The sequence below is a fragment of the Pelecanus crispus genome, chromosome 1 (assembly GCF_030463565.1).
Source record: "Pelecanus crispus isolate bPelCri1 chromosome 1, bPelCri1.pri, whole genome shotgun sequence".
Lineage (NCBI taxonomy): Eukaryota > Metazoa > Chordata > Aves > Pelecaniformes > Pelecanidae > Pelecanus > Pelecanus crispus.
The window spans coordinates 80,637,663-80,663,524 of NC_134643.1; the positions used below are offsets into that span (position 1 = coordinate 80,637,663).

At 41.4% G+C, this 25,862-nt stretch overlaps 1 protein-coding gene across 1 annotated transcript in view; it reads left to right on the plus strand.

Annotated features, from left to right (window-relative positions):
* The first annotated feature begins 1,307 nt into the window (after positions 1–1,307).
* The window catches only part of FBLN1 (fibulin 1), an 82,368-nt gene continuing 57,813 nt past the window's right edge, over positions 1,308–25,862 (plus strand). The window contains 5 exon segments of the mRNA XM_075707576.1: positions 1,308–1,838; positions 1,840–1,902; positions 1,904–1,976; positions 16,428–16,527; positions 24,350–24,485. Coding sequence (XP_075563691.1) covers positions 1,308–1,838; positions 1,840–1,902; positions 1,904–1,976; positions 16,428–16,527; positions 24,350–24,485 — 903 coding nt within the window.

Below are 25,862 nucleotides of genomic sequence, written 5' to 3' on the forward strand. Positions count from 1 at the left end.
ACCCTGTGTTTTCCTTGTTCATACTCTTCCTTTGGTGCCTGCTTACGATCATTGAAGACAGGCTATTGGGATAGTTGGACCCTTGGCTGTATGGCCATTTTTATGTTCTTGTGTAAGAAAAGAAAAGAAAAGAAAAGCGCAAGTAACCTGGGGCAGAACAAAACATGCACACTTTCAACTCTTAGTGCCTTAAATACTTTTTCCAGTTGGACATTTTGAGGAGCGAGATTAAAAAGTTGAGTTATTGAGTAGCTACAAGAGGAATAGTCCAATCAGAGTCCATGTGGCACAACTACCAAGTAAATGCAAACTAACTTCCAGCTGTTTTTCTGAGTAAATCTGAGGGCAAAGTATAGAGAGGTGATGAACTCCCCATTCGTTTCCATGCGCATTTGCCTGCAAATATTATCCCCCACATTATCTTAAAGATCTTGGCAACAGCATAGCCACCTGGGTGCTTTCAACTCTAGCTCTTCCTTTGACCACTATCAGTGTTTGTGTTCCTGTTTAAATAAGATAAGGAGGTTTAAAAAAAAAGAAAAAAAGAACAAAAAAAGGGGGAGGGGGAGGGGAGAGAGAGAGAGCAGAGCTGACTGCCTCATTTGGATTGAAATTCTCATCCTGACTTTTTAAGAGGAGGGGGAGGAAAGAAGGAATTTTTTTTTCCCCAGTGAATGTCACTGAAAGATTCTAGAATCTCTTTCCTTTTTAAAATCCTTTTCATTGACAAAAGTTGTGTTGGTGTAAAATCCACGGGAAGACCAAGAACGGGGGGTGAAAATCTCCCCTCTAGAGGTTAAACCTTTTCTTCCCTGCTAGGTGGCTTCTTTTGCTTTTTCTTTGCTTCGACTTTCTTTGTAGCCTTCTACTTGGCACCGAGAGAAGTCGCTGCATTTCTCCTTCACAGAATCAGTCACGCCGGCCCTAGGTTCACGCTGAGTATCTGTAAAGTTTTCCGAGCTAAAGGGAGTCACTTTTACAGCGTGCGTGGGGCTGGCGGGGAGGGAGGGTAGGGGTATCAGAAGCAACAGGGTCTCTGCCTCCGAGCTGCCGTGGCGGCTCTGTTCTGCTAAGCACTTGCAGGCTGTGCAATTAACCGGGTAGGCAGTGAATTAAATCTTTGTAAAGCCCACTGAGTGGGGGGTTCCTGCAAGCTCTTTTCCAACCGGTCTCAGGCGGCTGGGATAACATCAGAAACCAGCAGCAACAGCAGCAAGCAAAAAGGGGGGAGCCCGCTGGACGCTGCAGGAGAGCCAAGCCCCCGCTCGGTGCGAGTGCTCCCGGCGGCGGAGAGCTGCGGGCGGCCGATGGACAACCTCCGCGGGGCCCGGCCGCTGCGGCTGCTCTTGCTCCTGGCGCTGGTGCCTTCGCTCCGGGGCCAAGGTAAGTGCGGGGAGCGGCGCCGAGCCGACCGGCGGGCGGGCGGGCGGCTACCGGGCTGCGCCGCGCTCCCCCCCGCCGCCGCCGCCCGCGGGCCCGGCTCTGCCCCCGGGGCAGGCGGCGCAGGGTCCCGGACGCCCCGGCGGGCTGCGGGCCGGCGGCGCGGCTCCGCCCGGCCGGGAGGCTGCCGGCGGCGGGGCGCCTCACTGCTCCCCCCGGGGCTGGCCGCGCCGGCGCTGCCCGCTCCCCCCCGTCCCGGGGCCGGAGGGCGCGGGCGGCCGCGCTCCGGGCGGCGAGCGGGGTCCGGCGGGAGCGGGCCCACGGGGCAGCGGGGCGGCTGGGTTTCCCCTCATATCCCCCCCCCCCCTTCCCGTGCCCCTGGACGTCCCGGGCAGGCTTTAAAGCGCCGCTGCCATGTTCCAGTGAGCAGAAAGGCGTGGCGTGCACCGGCTCCGCCGCAGCCGCTCGCTGCCACCGCCGGTTCCCGCTCACCTCCCCCCCCCGCCCCCGGGGCCGCTGCCACCCGGGGCGGGTTAGCTCTGCTCCGGAGGGGCGATACGGGGCTCCGCCGGGACGGGCTTTGCCGCTGGGACTCGGTGAGTCTGTCCGTGGCGGTGGGCGGGCTGCGCTGCCCGCCCGGGGCCGGGCGCCCCGCGGGCTCCTGGCAGCGGGGCCGGCGGGGTCCCCGGGGAGGGCTGCGGGGCTTTTGCAGCCCCGGGAATCGCGACATGTCGGGGCGGTCGGCGCTGCCGCCCGCCGTTGCGCGGTGGCACTCTGCAAACGAAAGGCGGCCGGCCGTGGGCGTGGGGTGGCATTGCGCGCCGCGAAGGCGATGTGTCCCCAAACCGGCGGTCAGGAGAGGTGTCAGGTCTGGGCTGCTGGGCACCAAATTACGCCCCCCCCCCCCAAAAATGAGAAGCAGGCTCAGCAGTTACTTGAAATCTCATTGGAGCAGGAGGAATAGAGAAGCAGAAGATGCAGGCTTTTCGAAGGCAAAATGTGGAACATTTTATGAATGATACTGTGTGATGTGGTTGCTTTTGAAAGCAGGGATCTGGACCTGGGCCATGACTCCCCTTCCATGCTGTGCGCTTTTACCCCGTTCTCTTAATCCTGTATAAACAGAGGATATTCTCTTGGTTTAATTCAGTGTAATAATCCAGCCGAAACGTAGCTGGTAAGATATGACAAAGAAACTACTTTTCATACGGTGGTAATGAATTCATCATAGCTAACAGAGAAACGACCTCTTTCTATTAAGAGTAACCCCAAGAGGCCATTCAGAGTTGAGGCTTGATTATGCCGTACTCCAGGCAAACATTTACAAACATATGGTCTCTGGCCTAGGCCTAACAATGGCAGACAAAAGCCGGTAAAGTAAATTACGTTACTGTCACAGTATTTTGGCTCTTAGATTTTCATACAGCAGAGCACTTGTCACAGATATCCTTCGACATATTTGCTTTTGATAGAGGTATTTTTAGCCACTCCTTTTAAAGAAGGAGGGGCAGAATAAAGAAGGTTAGAAAAGCAACATTTAGTGCCAGAATCCCAAGATAGCTGCTACTTTCTCTCAGACAGCAGGGTACATCAGCAAAACTGTGGCTTTGATGTATCCCAGTGAATGGACATAGTAATTTGAAGCATTCGACGTTACTGTAAAACACTGAAGAATTTCATTTTGTAATCTCAGTGTACATTTAACCTTAATTACTGGACTACTCTTTTAAAAAAATGGTAAGTAATTAGATGTATAAGTTCAGGTTTTCAAAAATCTTTTTAGCACAAAGTATAGCCAAATTTGGCAATAAAAGGTATATCAGGTTTTTATTCTCAAATAAAAATCCATACTCTAATTTCACTGAGAATTTCTGCATCCTTAGAACTTTGAAAACAGTACACTGCATAAAATTAGGTTTAAATGTCTAAAAGCAGTTGAGGATCCTTGCTTAGCACACTGCCTTTTGAAGCGTAGACTTTGCTCAGGTGAAATAACTACTAGTAATTGTAATTAATAATGTAAAAATTACTAGTAATTGTAATTGCTGTAAGAAAGATTTTTTTTCCACTGCATTATTCTGCATGGCCATCTGTGTTTTGCAGGCAAATGAAGTAGTTAACTTGTGGGATCATGTTGTTTAAGTGCAGGCTCTTTGGGGCAGAGCCTGTGATCCTCTGTGTGACTAGTATAAAGGGGTTTGGGGCAAAGCCGAGCTCTTAAGTGCTTTAGTGATACAGTTGCCAAGTTACTAGGACAACATATTTCTGAAATAGAGCTTCCTCATAAACTTGTGACCATCAGTTTTCTTAATTGCTTTTCCTTACTAATTAATCATCGAATCATCGGTATCTATTAATGAAAGTCCTCATTCTGAAAAAACAGAAGGGGCTGCCTTCAGTGGAACTGCCCAATGCATGCGAATATAGATATGCACATCATTCTTTGCATGAGTAAGGGTCTTAAAAACCTAAATTTTACAATGCAGCTTCGTTTTATTGTAAACATTGCATTTTTTTAAAACATTTTTTTGCTTATGATATAAACTACCATCTGCTGAAGAAGATGAATTACTTGCATCATTATGTCCAGTCAGTGTATGAATACTTCATCCTCTAGCTGCGTCTTTGGCATGTCTTGGTACTACAGGCACAGACAATTTAACTCACTAAACATCTGGAAACATGTCTACTCAGGGTGAGCTTATAGTTTGTAATAAAAAAAATGTTCCACTGACTTTGTGGAATGAGTTTTATTTTAAGATTATGATTTTTACATGTGCTTTTATAGCAGTAAATTTATAAGAAGTATATGGGTGGAGGTAGGACTTATAAAAGGCTAAATCTATCCTTTCTTGCCTGCTAGATAAAATCTCCCAAAAAATCACATACTACCAAAAAATACAGTTCTAAAATATGAGAGCTATCTCTAGTTTTCAGTTGAGTTTCTTTTTAATAGTCCATTTTCAGACACGACATTTTATTGCAATCGGGGGAAGAGCAAGATGTTAAACTCTTGTTTTTCATGTGCGTAATTGAAAGCAGACATGTTAGTGAAATCCAAGATGAAAATCCACAGACTAGCTTATCAAGTTACTGCAGTATATTTATACTATTCTGTCAGATTTCAGGCATTATCTGATAGCAGATCAATGTCTATTCAAAAGTTAGTTATTTATTGTTGCATTTTAGCCCATTCTGCAAGTTTCATATCAATTTTACATGTGTTTTTAATAGTTGTGTTAAGACCAACTTGTTTTATAATACTTTTATTAACATTTTCGGAAATGAAAGATGGATCTTAGTCCTCTGGGACTTGGCAGAAATAGAGTTACCTGGGACCATAAAAGATTTTAAGTTTGGTTTTGTGAGTTATGGATAGATCTAAAGAAGTAGGTGGCAAAATCAGTTCAGTGAACCGAGAATATGGGTTTACTAGATGTAGTAAAATATCTGTAGAGAATAAAAGCGGATGAGACAGAGAAGGTTAAGAAAGAGAGAGCTGAAATAAAAATTTTAAAAAAATCAGGGCGTGGGCAAGAATTTTAGTGGTAGCATAAAGTGTTTAGTATGGAAGAGATAAATGAACAAAAGCTTTTGTGAAAAAGGTAGCAAAAAAGTGATGGTTGGCAGTGACAGGGAATAAAGAAAATGAGTAAAGTTAAGAAAGAACAAAATAAGCAGATCATTTTAGTCAGAATAGGCAAAAGTTTTTGTAAAGCACTCAGGAAATGTGAGGCACATGTATTTATGTGTGGATTCAATGGAAGCAAGTAGACCAGGTGTTGAGATTTTAATAGTTAAGTCATCACATATAATTAAACTGGGAGAGTGGATAACATTGCTCCAAGATCAAATGTAGAAGTGGAGGCAGGAGACTGAGAAGACTACAGGATAAGAAAGTATAGAAAAATTGTCATAGAATCATAGAATCCTTTAGGTTGGAAAAAGACCTTTAAGATCATTGAGTCCAACCGTTCATCTAACACTGCCAAGTCCACCACTAAACCATGTCCCTAAGCACTACATCTACATGTCTTTTAAATACCTCCAGGGATGGCGACTCAACCACTTCCCTGGACAGCCTGTTCCAATGCTTGACAACCCTTTCCACGAAGAAATTTCTCCTAATATCCTATCTAAACCTCCCCCGGTGCAACTTGAGGCCATTTCCTCTTGTCCTGTCACTTGTTACTTGGGAGAAGAGACCGACACCCGCCTCACTACAGCCTCCTTTCAGGTAGTTGTAGAGAGCAATAAGGTCTCCCTTCAGCCTCCTTTTCTCCAGGCTAAACAACCCCAGTTCCCTCAGCCACTCCTCACAGGACTTGTTCTCTAGACCCTTCACCAGCTTCGTTGCCCTTCTCTGAACACGCTCCAGCACCTCAATGTCTTTCTTGTAGTGAGGGGCCCAAAACAGAACACAGTATTCATCCACAAAGAAGTCAGTGAAGAAGTCGTCAGGAGCAAGAGAGAAAACAATGGAAGAGGGCACAAGAAGCAAAAAGAATATAAAGGAGAGGAAGGGTCAGTACAGATCAGTGAAGAGCACTAGAAGAATGTAAAGAATTACTGGCCATAATATTTTGTGAGTAAAAATCAGTTTAGAAATGCTCAGATTAACATCAGGTAAGTGGACAAGGAATAGTCATAGTATCTATTGTAGATACTATTGTAGATACTGTGGATACTATTGTAGATGATGTTCTGGGTAATTTGCAGTGACGGAGAGTGCGTACAGGAAGGGAAAAATTGTGCCAGTAACATGCCTGCTTATGAGACCGGGTAACGATTCTTGTCCTGCTGAAATAATCTCTGGCAAGACACTGGGACAGTCCAGTAGAAGTCATGTTTAAAGTCTTCTCTGATCAACAGGATGCAACAGTTCTAAAGAAGGATCTCCAGTGCTAATGCTTTCCTGAATACACTGGCACATCTTTGGCTAATGTAGCACCCACAAACAACCCATGCTGCACAAAGATGTAAGATGTTCCCTGCTAAAGGGTTTACTTTTGAGTCTAGTACTGTCAAAATATGGATTGAGATCTTAGGCTTAGTAATAAAGAAAGAAATACCTAAAAAAAATCTTCTGTATCAATGCCAAAGAAAGCGTATGGATGTAGAAATACTTTGGCGTATTCCAGCTTTTTAGGGTGTTTCCTAGGATTTACAAAGCACTCAAATGATATATTGTACAAATGCTACCAGCAGCACATCCATTGAAAATATTACAATCTTCCAGCTTTGAAGCTCTTATCACTGACTAAATTCCAAACTCAGAGTACTGAGTACTTCTAATATCAATACTATGGCAAAAAATATAGAAGAGCTGGATAACAGTTTGCAGCTCAATATACATAATTTCAATAATGAGGAAAATCTATTGAAGAGAGAGTTTTAGTAACGTATTCTCCAAAAGAAAACCTTTCCTAAATCATTGCTATATAAAAAAATACAAAAAATGGATCTTTATTTTCTCCCTGCTCTGTGAAGTCTGTGGTTTCTTCCATGTTCATTCGCTACTTGAACCTTGTCCCATTGTGCTATAAATTTTATCCCATCTACATAGTGTTTCCAGACTACTCTTTAAATGTGGCAGTACTAGAATATCAGAATCTTTTGTCATTGTCCATATTTTTTTTTTTTAATTCCACAATAAACATGCCTACAATCACTTAAGCAGTATATAAAAGCATAGTTATTCTTGCTAATTTTCTGGTCAGATGAAAATAGAGAAATCCCAGTGTGAAAATACTTTTCCTGTAACCATTTTGCATGAGAAAATACAGGAATCCTTGAGCATATATATGTTTGCTACCCTGAGACATGCTGCTCTGTCATATTTTCATATCCTTCCTATTTCAGTTGCTTTAATTTAAAAAAATATATATACTTGGACTCAATCCAAAGCTCTTTAAGGTCTATCTAAAGACTCTCATTTACTACAGTACATTTTGGATCATGGCCTTTATACAAATGAACAGGACTAATAGTAGATTAATTGTAACACCTTATATAAAACTTCCTAATCACACATTTTTTTTAAGATTTTAAATGGGAAATCAAGAGAAGATAAAAATTTGTTCTTAAATGAGAAAGAAGTGCCACTTTAGGCTATCAACACCCTGTGAAGTAATTTCTTTATTTGCATGATTTTTTACTACAGGGAGGAGTGAAGGACAAAATTTAGCATGTGCTTGTCAGAAAGAGCAGTTCCTGTTGTTCTTCCAGTTGTGAGTCTTTTTTGTAGGTCCACCCATGTCATCTTGGTGAGACTGGGTTCTTTAGGCCACCTGTGTCCATCAGAGCTGTGAATGCACCCTTGTTTTTCATGTTCTTGTGAGTATCTAAAGTCTAGGACAGCCATTACTTACACTAAGCTGTTTATATGGTGCTCAGTGGACTGCAGTATTAAAATTCTCTCAATTTCTTCATGTCTTCTAGAAATCTTCAGAACTGCCTCAGTTTTCTAGCCTTAGTATCTTTCAAATGTCAGCCTCCTCACAGAAGTCTAAAAAATAACCTATCCAGAAAGACGAGAAAAATCAAGTTGATCCGTTCACAGAAAAGACATCCGCATGAAGTAGCAGTCTTCAGCTAGATAGAAGGTTGTTGAAGTGTGGAAGAGGTAGTAAAAAAAGAATGGATTTAAACGGTTGTTGGAGTGGACAGTGAAGTAATATATTATTAAAAATTCTCTGTCATTAGGGACATTGAAGCACAAGAGCACATTGCCTAGAGATGTTGTGTAATCAGCCTCACTTGATACCGTTTTGAACAACTAAATAGATATCTGCCTAGAACTGACCAAATTTTATCAGTTCTGCCTGAGAGTAGTGGGTAGGGCAAGATAATGTCTTGAGGGCTCCTACATCCCAATCTTCTGTGGTATTTTGATATGTATATGGGATGCCTTGTAGTCTTCCAGCAATAGGTGTAGTCTTCTAATTTTTTAGTAGCCAGTTTCCTTCTTTTTTGAAAGATTTTTTATTAGACCTGAGACAAAATAAAAGCCCCACAGTAAAGCACTTACTTTCCCCACCAGAGAAAATAAGACATGTTGCAGTATAGCATTGCCTCCCTTAGGCTTGTCCTTATCACCAAACACAGCAACCCATCACCAGCTATTGCCATCAACAATTTTAAGAACTTCTTTTATTGACTGCAAACAGATACTTCATAAAATGAGGTTTGGCCATATCTGAAAAATCCCCTAATTGTGTGATGGCCACTGCTGGTGCTACCAGAGCCACATTCCCCATAAATGAGTGTTCTCCAGACCTAGGAAAATTTCCAGTAAAATGTTGGCTGTTTTAAAACCAACCACAAAACACACTAACATACCAGGCATTTCCTTTAGGGTGCTGCTGCTTTAGTGAGTGTGCTAACTGGGTTTCTTCAGTGATTTCAGCTATCCTGAAATAATCACTCAGCTGAGAATTCATCTGAAGGTAAAGGTTCAAACCCTTTAAGCCTGTTGAGGCAGAATATCATATTTCTTTGCAGCACATGAACTGTGAGTGATTGTCTGTCAGTTCATAAAAATCCAATATGACCACCACACCTGGGAGGGAGAAGCACCATTGTCATAGGCTCTCTTTGAGGGCAAAGAGTAGTCTAGAGCAGTACTGGAGAGGGACAGCTGGTGACGAACACAGCCTTGCAGACTGCAAGAGATGCATTGGAGACTGCCTCCTGGCTCGTGCTATTGTGGGGATTACAAGAGAGGGCATCCTGGCTCCAGGTTTCATGCATTTGTTATGAAGTTCAAGCTGGTATATAGGGAATGTGTAAGAACAACCTACTGGAAGGACTAAGAATACCTTACTGTCCAAAGGTGACTAATGCTGCAGCTCAGCTGTGTCTGTTCATCTTACCCCATCAGTATATTGGCATATTTGATGTACAGTCTTGGGGTAAATGAGAACGTCTGTGCAGAAAAAGAAAAGCTGCTATTCACTTCTTTCTCTGCATATAAAATGGAGGAGGGGCATCTTCATTCCAACTCTGGTCTGAGGAGATCCAGCAAATACTCACATCATCTCAGATGGAGGGTGGTAATGTGTCTCTGGGTCTATTTGATGCCTTAAGTGGCCAGCCAGAGTGTATTTGCATTGCCAGAAACAGCATTTCCACAGTTTGTTGTCAGGACAGCCAAAAAATCAAGACTACAGATCCCAGCTGCCAGCAGTTGACTGCCATCCCTGCTACAAAGGCAGCTGGCTTGTCCACCTAATATTAGCCAGGTGTCATTGTTTCAAGAACAGTTGGTTTGGCGTAGCAGACCAGGCCAAGCACACTTTGTCTGCCCTGAGCCTGTAGCACAGTGGAGCCTTGGCCAACGGGATGTGCAGTTGCTCTGGTTTTGTGTCAGAAGAGTACAGATGTAAAGGGAGGTTGGAAGACAAAAAATGGATCCTGAAGAATACAGATGGCCAATCTGTCATTTTGAGAATCAAATTCTGTATGTAGACTTTTTTTTATTCCCCAGCTGACAGTTAGATGGATGAGCATCACTAGTAAGAATTTTTTTGACTGGAAAAGAAAGGTTTCATCAGAAGGGTAGGCTGTGAAAGTTGAAGCTATTTTTCTTACTGGAAACCTAAACCAATGCATGTCTGTTGTAAGCATGAGTTCCAAAAATTCTGGATGACATACTGTTACTGAAACATGTTGGACTAGTGCTGAGCTTTCATAGAGTCCATCTGCTGCCTGTATCTGCATATGCTGAGAAGTGATAATCATGTTCTGTTTTCTCACATTCCATAGTGCTGAGTCTCTTACAGACTAAATCAAATGAAGGGCAAGACCTGCATTACATTTTACAAATTTAATCAATTAATGTGCTTAAAAGATTGAAAACTTCTTAATAAGGAGGTGTGACTTTGACCCCTTGACCTGGACTCACTTCCATATCCATACCCAACTATAGCTGGTTATGTGGGCTGGGAAGTTGATGAATTTAACGGTCACATCACTTACTGCACTGAAGAACTGGAAAGCTTTACTAGCACTAGCTTGATAAGCCCACCTAGGCTCAGGTGTAGCTTTTGTTTGATATTATCATCAGCTTTATAACTGTTCCATAGATCAGCACTGAGTAATGAACAGCTATCTAATCCTGGATTGTACACAGGCTTTTCCATCATCAGCAGCTGTACAGAATAGCTGCTATTGTAGATTGTTACTTAAAAAAAATCTGTCCCTTTTTGATCTAGCTGGAATGCTACTGCCATGAAAAATTATCCAGTCCTTTTTATTTCTTATTTTTTGCACAATTCCCAGAAACAATTCAGGGTTTCTCATTCCAGGAATCATGCTTTTGGGTAACATTCTTAAGCTTATCTTTCTTTTGCAGAAAATATTCACTGTAGCAGCTGAATAAGCAATTATTACATCATAGAAGTCTAAGGCTATACACATTTTAACCACATTGCTTGCTTTGAACTCCCACATAGTATGGCAATCGTGTTAGGATTAGTGAGCTACCTTTTTTTACAACCACCATACGCTTGTACACATTTTGTCCATGTAAGCATAGTTCATAGCTAGCACATGAATGCATCGTGTGCACAAAATGTTTTTGTTTGTGTGACCTTTAATCACTTCTTATCTGATAGGTCTTCCGTTATGACAGCTTTTGTAAAATTAGAGATCTGAGTTCCAGCTGTGTTTCTACTGTCCTCTTCCAGAGACTCCTGAAATCTCCCTCAGAATACCACATATACCACCTTAACATCAGGACAGGCACCCTCACTGTTATCATACTAACATGACTCCAGTTCTTTTGGATGCCCTGCTGCGCATACTTTTATACAGGGACAAAGTAGTAGTGAAGCTGTGTTTGATTTTATCCAAAATAGACTTGGATTTTCTCAATTAGTCCATTAGCATGCAAAATTATTTTATCTGAGTGAAAAGGCAGTAAACATGCTACCATCTTAACAGATCTTGGGTTTATCTTCATATTTTTCTGTCTTGTGGTACCAAAAAGCTGAACAATTGCTTCACAAACTTATAAAATGGACCAAACAGTGCATTCCTCCATGTTACAACTTTCCTGTAGGGTTTCTCCCTCCAAATAAAAGGGCACATTTCGGCTGAACACAGACGATATCATCAGCCTTTCCCAGAAGTGTTTTGTCTCTCAGATGCCTGAGATTTCTGCAGCTGATTTGCATGAAACACTATGCACTTGGCAAAACAGTTGAAGGGGCACCAGGTTCAGAAGAGCACTACTGTAATTCCTATTTGATCATCTTTGGCACTCAAGCACTGAGAGGTGCCATGAGCCCATCAACTGCACTAAAAGACACATGGTCACATTCAGAGAAAAAAGAACCATCAATTTCTGCTCAGAAGTGAGATTCTTCGAGATCTTGTAATCAAAGTAGTTTCTACCATCAGCTTTCCACTATCCCTTCCTTTCAGATGCCCTGCATTACAAACTTCCAGTTAGGAGAAACTGAGGGGAGGCCATGGCCGCCCCATCCTGCTGGTCCCCTGAAGAAGGTGTAAGGAGGCACAAATGGCTTCAGCGTGAACTGCTTGCTCAAAGATTTCCAGCTTGGAGCCACATGAATATGCACATGTACAGTTGAATCCACAACACTGGAAAAATACAGTTATGAGTCCATAAGTCTGTCCTGATTCTAAATACTTATTAACAACTCTTGATGCCAAAATAGTCAGAATCGATTCCAGTGCAATCAGGACTTGACACCCAAAGCGCGAGACATACTTTCTGAGATTTTGAAAGAGTAGAGATTTGCCCACGAATGACCAGTTTTAAAAGCAAACTGCAAAGCCAAGCTAGAGAAAATGTTTTTCACTGTTTTATTGTTATGTTTTAGAAGAATGGCCTCTTGAGGGTGGAGTTCTTTTTTTTACTGCTTGTTTTTCACTTCCCTCTATTCTCAAGAGATTTTTGGCAGGATCTTTGGAGGATATGAATTGTGATGTCACCAAAAAAATGAGCCTGGACCACAGTTCTCCCTCAACAAACTATCTGAAATCCTTCTTTGTCTGGACGCACTCCTACAGACAAGCTTGCTTAGCTTGGCCTCCTTTGAATTCTTGAGTTATTTGGTTGGAGTAGAGGTGTGTTGCCAGAGCTGGGAGGGAAGAACTGGTGTCCAGAGCCAGGGATTGTCCTTCTGGGGAGGAACTTGGCTAAAGACCCATTTGTACAAAGCCCTGCAAAAACCTGCAGCCAGCCCTGCACTTCAGTTAAATGTGTATCATTTTCCAACATGGTTAAGATTAATTGCAGACAACAGCACTAAAAATACGGTTATTCGTAACACATTTTATGAAATGTGATGCATATAATGTTTGTTAGCTGTATGCTGGCAGACAGAGAGCACCAGACAGGGTCCCTATTCCCAAAGAAGAGATCATACACAAATTCATGTCTTTCACCACAGGCAGATATTTATTTACAAGACTGATTTTCTCTGTAGCATTATAAACTACAATTAGCTTTCAGACACTGGCATGAATTCTGGACACACTGAGGAATTCAAGAGAAATACTGCCTTGACTTCATAATGACAGAATTTTGACCATTATTTTGGGTATGTAAGTAAGACTAGAAGGATGACCTGGGCCATAGGGTACAGAGCTCTGTTTTAAACTAACATTTAATGTAGTTCTGTTTATAATGATTTTCTTATTAAAAAATGTCTGGTTTACTTGATCCCATAATTCTGATTATTGTTTATTGCTGTAATATTTGTTGACAGGAACCACATCCTTTCACAAGCTTTACTTATCTAGGCTTAAAATGGTCTATTTATTCCAGTTTCTCATCATATAATAGGGCTTTGATTCCCCTGACCATCCTCCTAGCCTTTCTTTACACATTTTCCATTTTGATGTAATCTTTCCTAAAGAGGGACAGCCAGAATTATGCTCAGTACTCCAGAGCTTTGCACTGTATAATTGATAACTACCTTAAGAATACATACCTTAAGATGGCTGATGCACCCTAAAATCTGATTTAACTCTTTCCTTTTTGCTTTGAATTGTTGGATTATAGTCACTAGTTAGGAATATACATTGTTCCCTACAAAGAGCTGAGTAACTGGAGGGGCTTGTCTTCTCTACTTGCTTTCAGCTGCTTTTTACTTTCCCACATATGAGGATCTTCCATTTGAGGTACTCATGTAAATTCTGTCTGATGTGTGTCAAAGTAAGTGTGATCATGAACAGGTTAAATAATATTTCCACTTATTTTGATAACTGCAACAGGTTAGGGGGTGGATACATGGACAGATGGAAGGAGGCTGTAATCCCCATACATCAGGAGCACCTGGGGAACAACGGCTTTGTAACTGGTATAGAGAGAGCCAGAGGAGACAGATGTTTGTCCTTACTAGACTCTGCAGGAAGTAATTTGTGAAGATGGATAGTCTTGAATATAATGCTGCTGCTTATTGAATTTTGCTCCCTTTAGATGTGCTTGGAGCACAACTAAGAATGAGACAATGATGTGAGGCATTTTATGATCCAGTGGAGAGAGATGGTGTGGGAATGATCTGGTGTGCACTCCCTGTTCTGCCACCAGCTTGCTGTGTAATTTGGGCAAGTCATTTCGTCCTTCTGTACTTCAGCTTCTCCATCAAAACGAAGTAATGAGATCTGCCTTCCTCTGTGCAGCACAGCGACCTACAGATGAAAGGATCTTACTTATTTTTCATTTCAGTCACAGAATCGTTTAGGTTGGAAGGGACCTCTTGAGATCATCCAATGTTTGAACACTCTCACAGTAAAGAATTGTTCTTTTCTGTTCAGATGGAACTTCCTATGGTATAATTTGTGCCAATTGCCTCTTGTCCTGTCAGTGGAAACTATTGGGAGAGGTCTGTCTCCCTCTTTTTCTTCCTCTCCCATCAGTTATTTATAAACATCAATCAGATCCCCCCTGATCCTTCTTTTCTTCAGGCTAAGCAGTCCCAGCTCTCTCAGTCTCTCCTCATCTGAAACATACTCCAGTGCATAAATCATCTTGGTAGCCCTGCACTGGACTCTCTCCAGTAAGTCCATATCTTTCTTGAACTGGGGATCCCAGGGCTGGACATAGCACTCCAGGTGTGGCTTTATCGGTCCTGAGCAAAGGGGAAGGATCACCTCCCTCAGCCTGCTGCCAGTGCTCTTGTGTAATGCAGCCCAAGATGGTGTTGGCCTTCTTTGCTGCGAAGGGGCTTTGCTGGCTCATGATCAACTTGGTGTCCACCAGGATGCTCCGGTCCTTCTCTGCAGAGCTGTTTTCTGGCTGGTAAGACCCCAGTGTGTACTGGTACGTAGGGCTTATTCCTCCTCAGGTGCAGGACTTTGCACTTCCCTTTGCTGAACAGTGAGGTTCCTCACTGCCCATTTCTGCAGAATGTTGAGATCCCTCTGGATGGCAGCGCAACCATCTGGTGCATCAGCCACTCCCAGTTTTGTATCATCTGTGAACTTGTTGAGGATGCACTCTTTCCCAGTGTCCAGGTCATTAATGAAGATGCTGAACAGTGTTGGAACCAGTATTGACCCCTGAGGTACACCACTAGTGATTTGCCTCCAACTGGACTTTGTGCCACTGATCACACCCCTCTGGGCCTGGTCATTCAGCCAGTTTTCAGTCCCCCTCACTGTCCACTTACCTAACCTCTACACCGTCAGCTTGTCTATAAGGATATTATGGGAGACAGCGTCAAAAGCCTTACTGATGTCAAGGTAAACAACATCCACTACTCTCCCCTCATCCACCAAGCTACCCACCTCATTGTAGAATGCTAAGAGGTTGGTTAAGCATGACATCCCCCTCATAAATCCAATCTGACTTCTCCTGATCACCTTCTTGTCCTTCATGTATTTGGACATTGTTTCCAGGAGGATTTTCACCACACCTTCCCAGACAGTGAGAAGAGGTTGACCAGCCTGTAGTTTCCCAGATCTTCTCTCTTGTCCTTCTTAAAGACAGGGGGGCATTTGTTCTCTTCCATTCTTCAGGAACTTCTGTCATTTGCATGACCTCTCAAAGATAATGGTGAGTAGCCTGGCAATGACATTGGCCAGCTCCCTCAGCACTGGTGGGTGCAGCATGTCAGGGCCATCAGTCAAAAAGCTTGTTAAACAAAGAAAGCATTAGAAAGGTGTCCCTCTTGATAATCAGATTTTTTTTTTTTACACAGATTGCGTATTTGTTATACAAGGAGCTGTTCAATGTCCGGACTACAAGATAATTAATAGGAAAATGTGGCTCATGTTTTATTCCAAGTTCTGATACACCTGCTGTGCAGTGAACTTTTGCACTTGGCGTATGAAACAAACCTGTAGTGCTTGTCAGTTCATTAACAGTACTTAGTTTTATTAAATTAGAGCCTTTGCAAAAACCATACTCTGCACAAATTACTATCTTCAGTATGATTTTCTCTTTAGTTTCAGGGTTGGTATCTGTATTAATTTTTCTTTCATATGTTAAGTGATCAAAATACCATATACCTTTCTATCTCTCTGTACAATACTTTTGCATTTACAGACATACTTTTGAGTAAAACAGATTAATTGGATAGTAACCTCAGGAAAAAATAGTTCTGCAAATTAACATGTAATGATATTTATCTGTCTTTCATATCAGACAGTTATTTGATTTATCCTGTATTCTTCAGGATTTTAAAAGGTTGCTTATTGCTACTGCCGCTTTTGATAATAAAGGAGTCCAATCCAACAGATCCTTTTAGGACTCTATCTGAACTGTTTTCTGCTGGAGTATCAGTTCCTAGGCTGTGTCTTTATGTGGAAGGTTAAGGGAAACTGCAGTTTGCTTCACCGAGGAAGGAATACCTCCAGCACTTGGGCTGATTGCAGGGTGCTAACGGATGCTTCATTTGGCCATGGCTGCCTTTTGGATGGGTGCACTATTCTGTGTGTAGATTAGGGAGGGGAAGATGAACTGACCCTCTTCTGTTTTGTTTTGTTTTGTTTTTGACTGGCAGATGCAATACCATTTACTAAGGCTGTATTAAATGTATTGTTGTGTTTTTCTTCCCTCATTTCTGCAGGTCTTTCAATGGAAGAATGCTGTGACAAGGGTATTGAATGGGCAAATAAAAACAGAATATGTACTTCTCTACCATTCATATCTGAGGCCAGAGAATGCAGGTATATAGTTATGTATCATATACTAAACTATAGTTTATATTTTCATGTAAAAACATGGGAATGACAGGTATGAAAGCTGATTTAGAAGATGAAGCACCCAGCTCTTAAGTCCAAGTTTTTCAAGTCCACATCTAGCCTTGGGGAGTACCGACTCAGTGCCTACTTTTCTTCCATTACGTCCTTTAAATTTTTTGCTGTTGGTCTAGTGTAGAGTCACCCAGCTCTAATCTGTTTGGCATATACTGTCTCAGAAGTTTTTCCACTGTACTCTACTCACAGGGCTTCGACTCTGCCTACAGTCAATACATCTCAGCATGGCTCCCCTAATGTCAGCAAAGCTTCTTCAGTTTATACTGACTGTGAATCTAGCCCAATGATGGTCCAAATTCTTGGGCAAAAGTTTATCAAGAAACACAACAGATCCTGTGCGTGAATAATCTATAGATTGCATATGTACATATGTATGTATGTAAGACAGCCTTTTAAAACTGTTTCTCCTGTGTGGTGCCACACAGGTAATTGTCTTGTCGTTCTCAGTTGAATTGGTGGGTGGGGGAACTTAAAGCTTAAATCAAGGAGATTCCTGGTTACATAGAGTGTCCGACTTCTGTCAAATGTATTTAACCACAGAAAATAGTAGCCTTTAATTAATAAATAGATTTCTTCATTCTACTGACATTTAATAGGATACTGATTTCTGTTACGTAATCTAGCAAATGAAATAATTAAGTTAAATGTTAAAATTATTTGCAGAGTAATATTTTGGTTATACTGAATGTCTTACATGGTTGGGGCATTCCTATTTTTTATGTCAACGATAGTTTGTGTTATTTTTGCTGTTAAATACACTTGTTACATTTAGTTTGTGGAGCTAACAATTTGTGATTGGTAGTTTGAGGGGCAGTTTCACAGAGGACTTTGTATTTAAAACACATTACATTGCTCCCCTCTATCTTTTCAACTGGATTGCAAAGTGATTTAACCTTGCTAATTGTAGAAGTGTTGGATTGATCTTTATTACGGAAAGAATGTGTCTTGCAGGCAAGTCTGTCCATGTTTTCTGACTTTTGCATTTATATTGGCATAGAAAGCAGTCTCTTACGCAGAAGAATTGACAGATAGGACTTAAATCCCAATTTAGGAAATACTTGAAGAGTCACAGACAAAACAGAGGCAGGAAAAACAGGAAACCAAGTTTATTGAACAATCTGGGAGCGAGAATCTTGATGATTTAATGATCATTTGATTAATGTGAGTGGCAATTCTGCTGTAAATGTATTTTATTCTTTTAAAGATTGCCATTTTAGAGAGCCTTTAGGACTTCATAGGAACTGAAAAAAGCTTACTAATACTTCATCTAGCTTTTGTGCATAACTGATATGTAATTTTAAAAAGTATAGTGATGTAATGGTAAACCAGAAACGGGTGAATGCACATATTCTGTGTGAGGAGTAAGTACTTACTGACAAAAAAAAGAAGTGCATAAATTCAGTTCAGTTGCATTTATTCACAATGGTATGATAAACAAACATAGCCCCCACTGAAGCTTGGCTTCACTATGAAAATGAGTAAGTACAATTGGCACCTTTGACTACTTAATGGCAATATCATTTTACTCCAGTTACGACTGCAAACTGGCATATCTGTGAGAGGTACAGAAAAATCACTTTATGATGTCATTTCAGATACAAAAGTAAGGGCTAAATTCTACATCTAATTGCTGGTGTAACTGGAGCCAGAATGAACAGTGAGAGAGCATGATACCCTTTGCAAGCCCATGAGGGTAATGACACTGACTTTGTACATTTATTCCTACTGCACAGACATGCAAGCAAAACCAAAACCAGGTTCATTGCACTTGCTGAGATCTAGGCAGGTGTGAATATGGCACAGGATGCCATATTGGTTCCAGATTTTCAAAAGAACTTGCTTCTTCTTTAGGCACCTACATGCAACGGGAGCTGCTGGGGGACAGATACTGTCATTTATGTGGTCACTTAAACCCCAGCTGGGACCTTTTGACTTTCTAGCACGAACAGTTTGGACAGTGTAGATCATCTGACTTTGCTCTAAAAAAACATGGCCTCTTGGGTGTACAAACCCATATTGCTTCATGCCAGAGGAAGCTCTGTTTGCCCTGCATATTTCAGCTTGGGTTTGCAAGGTTAGCAGTTGAATGCAAGGGAAAAATACATTGTGAAGTAAGCAGATTTGATGAGGCTGCTGAAGTAAAAATGATTTTGCATGGGTGCATTGCAAAGACCATGCAACACAGAACAGTTTGGATGTATGTTCCCCAACACGCATTACAAGAATTTACATGCTGGTTTTGAATCCTCTGCTTAGAATAGCAATAACATAACAGCATCTCAGATTCCATCATTCCCTCAGAGCAAGCCCACTGCTAGAGTTTTGCTTTTCTAATCACCCTTTCTTTTGTTCATGTGAGGAACAAGCTGCCTTATTGAGTTAGAAGTGTACCCACTTGACCTCTTCCCAGCTATTTAAAGCACGTTCATAGTAATCAAGAAGGGTTTCCATGCAAGCACTGACATCCTCATATCTGCTGTGCATCCTAGGCACAAGCTGATAGTTCTGGGTTTCAACATCTTTTTAGGATCCTTCTTCCCCCAAAGTGTCTTGTGGTTCTTGAAGGACTTGCTGTCTGTGTGAGCATCACTTGCTGAACACGGTACAGTTCAAACTGCAGATGTGCTCACTTTCTTGTCCTGCACCACAGGTGAGCCAGCCCTCTGTCTGAAGTTCACATGAATTCGTAAGATCCATCTGGCTACTGTTACTGAGTTGCATTTTAAGTTGAAAGAAGGCTCCTGGCTCAATGTTCAGTCGTGTCTGCGATCTCTAATTGTGGTTGCTTGTCCCACAGATGAGTATACCTCATTGTATTATCACTCTGGAAAATTACAGTATTTTTCTCTGTGTCTTCATGACTCAGTAGATATGAGTGTAGAGTTTTAATGAATGATATCTTTGGCTGTCATAACAGCAGCTTTTTGCCCATTCATCCATTTTCTTGTGATGTGGTTAAACTCACAGCAGCTGGAAACAGCTGCCATTTATTTTTGGAACTCAACCTGCCCAATAAATCTTCTTTCTTTCAAAATTAAGAGTTTCCCCTGCCCAGAGCTCTTAGCAAGTGAACTTAATTCTTGGGCCAGAAACAGCATATCTCCATATAAGAATTGCATGCCTTTAGCACTGTGTAAAGTCTTTTTGGAGTTACATTGGGAATAACATTATGTATTATTAGTGTTGCAAAAATGCATAAAAGAAGAAGCTACAAAACACTCTGCTAGGTGCTGTGCAAAAACAGAACGAAAAGGTGATCTCTGTGTTCCCAAGCAGAGACAAGTGGCAGCACTTTGATACAGATTCAGATGGGAACACAAGGAAATAATAAGACAAGAGTGTTTAGAGTGATAGGCACCAGATGCTTAACTGCTGATAGATGTTTATTGATTTGTGCCATTGTAAGTCTGGAAGAGCCTGAGATTTTGGACAGCAAAGTTGTGACAGTTTTATGTCTGAAAAAGCTATTTATTTTTTGAGGAGTTGTCTTTATTAATTATTATCTCTTCTCTGTAGCCTGCTAAGTGTGCCTCACAGTCACTAAGATTTTTGGCTTCACAGTCAGAGGGATAGAAGAACAGTCTGCTATGTTGTCGTGGTTTTATTGACACTTATTTAGGATAACTTGCTTATTTCACTTTGTGAATAATGTCAAACTCAGTCCTTTCTCTGCCACAACGTTCTCGGTATTATTTCTCTACATAATACATGATATCAATATAGTTTTACCCTTTGCCTTCAAGAAAAAACTTTTATTAAATAAACTACAAAGTTGTTTATGGATTGCAGCTGATTAATTTTGAGGTTTGTTGAATCAATTATTTTTACTTGAGTCCTTTGCTAATTTTTAAAGCGTGTTCTAATATATGTATTTTCATTGTTGAGGCACTCTGTTATTTTAATTTGTCATACTGTGTCATTCATAATACCAGATCTTGCTGTTACTCTTAATTTTTCTAAGTTCATTTCTGTTGCGTGTTAAACTGCAGACTGAAAGGACTAAGGGTGGAAGACCCAGCTTGTTTTTGCAGAATAATTCTGGAGTGGAATCATTCCCTTTTTAATTTTAACATTTTTTGCCAAAAGCCTTCCACTGTGCACATGAATAGCACCGACATAGTTTGAAGACAGGCTATTAAGTAGGAGAGAGGCAGAGGGTAATGAAATTAGGCTGACAACAAAGACATTGTTTTCAGAGCAAAGTTAAATTTTAATGCTTTTATGGAAAGAAATGAAAGGAAAAATAGGTGATTATGAAATCTGTGCTGGTTTAGGAGTGCATCCTCTGGGAAGGAGAATAACAAATGTGAGAGGATTGTGGAGGTAAATGGACATGTAGCTTTTCAGCTGGAAATTTATTCCATGAAAATCTTTAACATTGGTTCAATTTTAATAGAAGGTAGAAGAATATAAAACATGATTTCTTAACTTGATAGATAATCAAATTACCTAGTAATGAAATAACTTTAATTTTAGATCATCATCTGCAACAAAGAATAAGGACTTTTTAAGATGTCTGGGTGATTTCTGTTCACTGGTGAGCCACGAATAAAACTCATCTTTCAGAGGAACCAGAAAATGCATGTTTTTACCTGAAATATCCTGAGTGAATGTCAGTTATGAGGCCTCATGCTCCTAGAGATTCTGTATTTAGTGTTTTAAGATTTCAGCCATATTGTAAATACCTATATGTTTCAATAAAGTTCTGTTGCACTGTTTTAACTGAAAATCAGAATGTGGCAGATAAGGAAGAAGTAGCCTTTGGCTTTTTTAATTATTAGGAGTAAGTAAAAACAAACAAACAAAAAAAACAACAGGGAAGTACTCCTCTACTTTCTCTTTTTTGAGAGACCAATATTGTAAGCTGTCCATAGACATGAAGTTAATAGGAATGCTAGACAGCAAGAGTTGCAAAGTTTTACGTGAAGAGACAAATCTAGATGTCCTATTAGCCATTAGAGATGTCTCCTTTACTCTGCTGTGAAGTGGAAAGTGGGTATGTGTTATATTAGGGTCTAAGCCAGGGGGATACACATAACTTAGCAAAGTCAGGGAGAGATACTCTTCGTCTCAAAAGTCCTGGAGTCTGACGAGCTTGGGGTGGTATGCTCTAGTGACCATCAGCACGTGGGCTGGTGTGCAAAGGGGAAGATGGTCAGCTGGGCAGGCTAAGTTGCAGCCGGCAGGCCAGTACTGTGTAGATTTTTCTAGCGTTTTTCTCTGCTATCTTTCAAGGATTTCTACCCCTGTTACAGCCACACAAGTGTTTACAGTCTCAAGCAGTATTTGCTACCAGTGCAACTTCACTGTAGGATTTGGGCAATGAAGTGTGATTTTATTGTTGTTCAGAGAATGAACAAATGGTATTTTAATCTAGTATTCAATTGATGTTTAATTCCTCATTACAGTTGGGGTGGGCCACATGACTTACGAATACAGCTGTGGGAAACATTTTAAGAAACTTTTTTGTTTTGGTCGAAATTGCCAATTTGTTAGAGATTTCAAAGAGATTACTTGTATTTCAAAAAAAAAAAAGCCACCCTGGAAATCAAACAGATCTACTGAAAGACTGCTGCTGTTTGTTTGTTTGTTTGTCTGTGGCTAACATATCTAGCTCCCCAACATGACTTGGAGCGCTAAAGGAGCTGGGAAGTCTCAGCTCCCACACTCTTGGGCTTGAAGTTCAAGTTTTACAGGCTTCTAAAGTCCTGACAGTCAGACCACCCCAGAGCTGGGCAGGGAATGGAAGTTCTGCTTCAGAGGGAGTTTCAGCAACAAAAAAGCTACATATTCTTCCAAACTGGAACTAAATCAAATATCAAAAACTTCAAACATTCTGCCAAATAAAGTTACTGTCCTAGGCTTAACTTCTTGCTATGACTTTAGTCTATTTTTGAATAATTTGTTCATGAACTTACCCTGGTTTTTGTTCATATACATTGAAATCTCACAGCTGTTGTTGTCCAAGTGAGAACTGAGTCAGACCATTACAAAATCCAGTAAATAAGAATCAGGAATCTTCAGGAATGTAGCTTGACAAGCTCATCTCACCAGTATGCAGAGAGATGCAGAATTTGAGCCCAAGACCCACGTGTCCGCTGTTTTAATAGGCAGGACTGGGTGGCCTGGCCTTAGAGCTGAGGGAATCCCTCATGCTGCCTGGGAGCTGAAAGCTCTTCCTACGGTCATCGAGAGCAGGGAAGATGCTCCAGAGGTGATGCATGGGAATCCACTTATCTCAGATGACAGGAGGAGAAGCTTGTAGTTCAGTGGTGCAACTAACCCACCCCTCTTCCTTATACTTCCAAAATTTCCAACAGTGTAAATAAAGGATTTTTAAGAGTAAAGGGTATTAGTTTGCTAAATATCTTTACATAATTTGATGTATTTCTAGGTAATCCTTGAAAAGATTTACTTATCAGTTCAAATAACTGGAGTTGAGGAAAAAAAAAACCCAACTCTTAACAGCAAAGAGAATGCATTTGGTGTTGTTGGTCTGTAAGATGTATAAGGTTTCTGATGCCGATGGGTATAACACTGCATTTGTAGGGTTTTTCTGTGTGTTTCTTATGGAGCTCTAACATATCAGGGCATGGCTTTTAGGTGCCCCTGTTGTGCTATAAATAGAATTGATCAGCTTGGATTACCTTTGGGGTAGTTTCCTTTCCCCCTAGCAACTCAAGTAACATTATTCTTAGTGAAATTGGGTTATCACAAAACACATGAGTATGTTTATATCTTTGTATGTGTACTCAGGTTTGTTACTCTTCTTTAACTTTTTTCTGTTTCCCACTGCCTGTTAGAGGAGGTAGTGGTGGAAGAACTTTAAACTGCAAGCTCCACCCACAGTGCTACCCAACAAGGCAGAGTTGCACGTAAAAACAGAGTGGAGAGACAGGAGATATGTCCTTGAATGGGCTTTGCATGCAAGTGGCGGTAGCAACAGGAGTGGAGGAGTTTAAAGCTTCCTCACACAAATGATTTTCCACAGGAAGAGTTTTCAATTTATTCACTGAAACTGAGACAGAGTGATTTTATGAGCAGTGGAAGTAACAAGGCTGAATTTCCTGTAGATTTATATCCTGTCTCCTCTCCACATCTTCTTGCCCTGTGATACTCTTTCTCTCTTTTCTCTTTCTTCGCTTCTTGCTTGCGTTCATTTCTCACTATGACTTTCCTCGGTATCTTCATGTCTCCCCATATCTCCAGTTGTCCCACAGAGCAGCACTATGATCTTCCTTCAACATGCCATACCTGTTTGTTTGAGCAAGGGGCAGCAGGTGCCAGGGTTGACTGGCCATAGGACTGCAGACTCTCACAATGTCCAGGGCCTGTCTTCGTCCTTCCATCAGTCTGAGCACTGATTTGGTTCTCGCCATCCTCTGTTCAGCAACCAGCTGTCACAAAACATGCAAGAATGCAAGTTCTGGAGACTTTGAGCCCTGTGGCAAATGTGGTTGAAGTTGCCGATTTGCTTTAAAAAATTGTTAGGATAGACTGCAAGGTAGACAGGCAGTTAAACTGTATTAAACATATGACCTTAAATGTATTAAACATGTCACCTAGACATTCTGCCTTCTCCTAGAGAATATTTTTACTTTGTAACTAAAATGTGTGCCCACAGGAACCTCTTTCCATGAGACTAGTACAAGTGCTAGTTGTCAAAACTTGCATTATCTGTTCTTTACCTATATATGACATTTTTCTCCCATTGCTTCCATTCTTTTGTCAGCATGACTCAGGCACAGTGCTGCCACAGCCAGTTGGAGAAGCAGTACTGTTCAGATGGGATTGAATTTGCCAACGTGCGTGAGGAGTGTGACTCACATATTGGTGGAAATTCCACCTGTGAAGCTGCATACTTTAAGGTGAGACATTAGAGCTACTCCTGTTCATCTTTAAGAAATGGTATTGACTGTCTGGATTGGTATTACGAGTTGACCTTGAAGGTCACTGTACTCAGTTTGAGGCACATAAACAGTTTTTTCCTACCTACACCTCATATCTCTGTTAAGGCTGTCTACTTTGTGCTTCTTTGGGAGAAACAGTTCCTTGTTGAGCGAAGCAGACTGTCTCATTACTTTTTAGCAAAGGCAGAGGGTTGAGTGCAAAAGGGCGGAAAGTCTTGAACAGGCAATTGGCTAGGAAACTGCTTTTGCATGAAGAGAAGACATCAAAACTGTAGGAAGGGATGGGTGAGAAACTTAAGTCTTGCTTCAGACTTTAGCTTTCATTAGAGCTTCATGGCCTAAGGTCAGACTCAGTGGTTTTCAATATTGGTGGTCCAAATGGGTAGGACGGAAGTTAATCCTCTCAGCGTACTTATAATCCTAGCTTGTGTACATGTCCTTAGTTAACATGTCTTTGATTTACTATTGAATGGAGACATCTGTAAGCTTGTGTTAATAGCATTTGGCATTAGAATAAAAATGCCTGTTGTTGGCATCTTTAGTTAATGTGCCCTGCCCTCCGCTGTTATTACTATCTTTGTCTCTCCTTCCTTGAAAGTGAGCATATTTACACTATTCTGTAGAGTGTTTTTTGGAAGAAAGTTCCTCCAGTAAGATCATGACCTTGACCATGACTCAGTCATGAACAGCTCTGGTCCTATTCTGGATTTCTTTCAGTGGTCATGAAAGTAGATGAGAGTGATTTTACTTTTGCCCACCACCGAAGATACTGAATGTTTTGGTTCGTTCAGTTAAAAAAATCTTCTGTATAGAAGATGGCAGGCAACATCTGACTTACAAGTTGTGTATCTCTCAAAAATGCTGGGTTGATCGTGTTCCTGGAAGTAAGATGCCACTGATGCCAGGGCTGTGAAGTAATCCACATTCTTGCTGTAAGCAGAAGAAAGGTAACACATGCTGATGAGGCTGGCATTGTTGGGTTGTCACAAACTTGTCTGCCTGTGCAGTGTGATTTTGTCCCACGGTGGAACGTGTTCCCCAGAGGGGACATATCTCACCTGTTGACCACACCCAGGGTATGCCCTGCTCCTGGCATGGAGATTCCTCTCTGCAGCCTGCCCTATTAGAAGCCTGTCCACCTCAGCCTGGATGTGGCATGAAAAAATGTTTAGCCCTCTGTGTCAGTACAGAAGGGCTATGAACAGATGAACAAGGACTGTGATAGCGAGTACTCTGCAGATTCAAGCACTTGCTACCAGCGACAGGTTTATAACAGCAGCACTGTTTTAAACACATGCCATGGGACAACTCTAAAACAGAATGCAACTGTTGGAG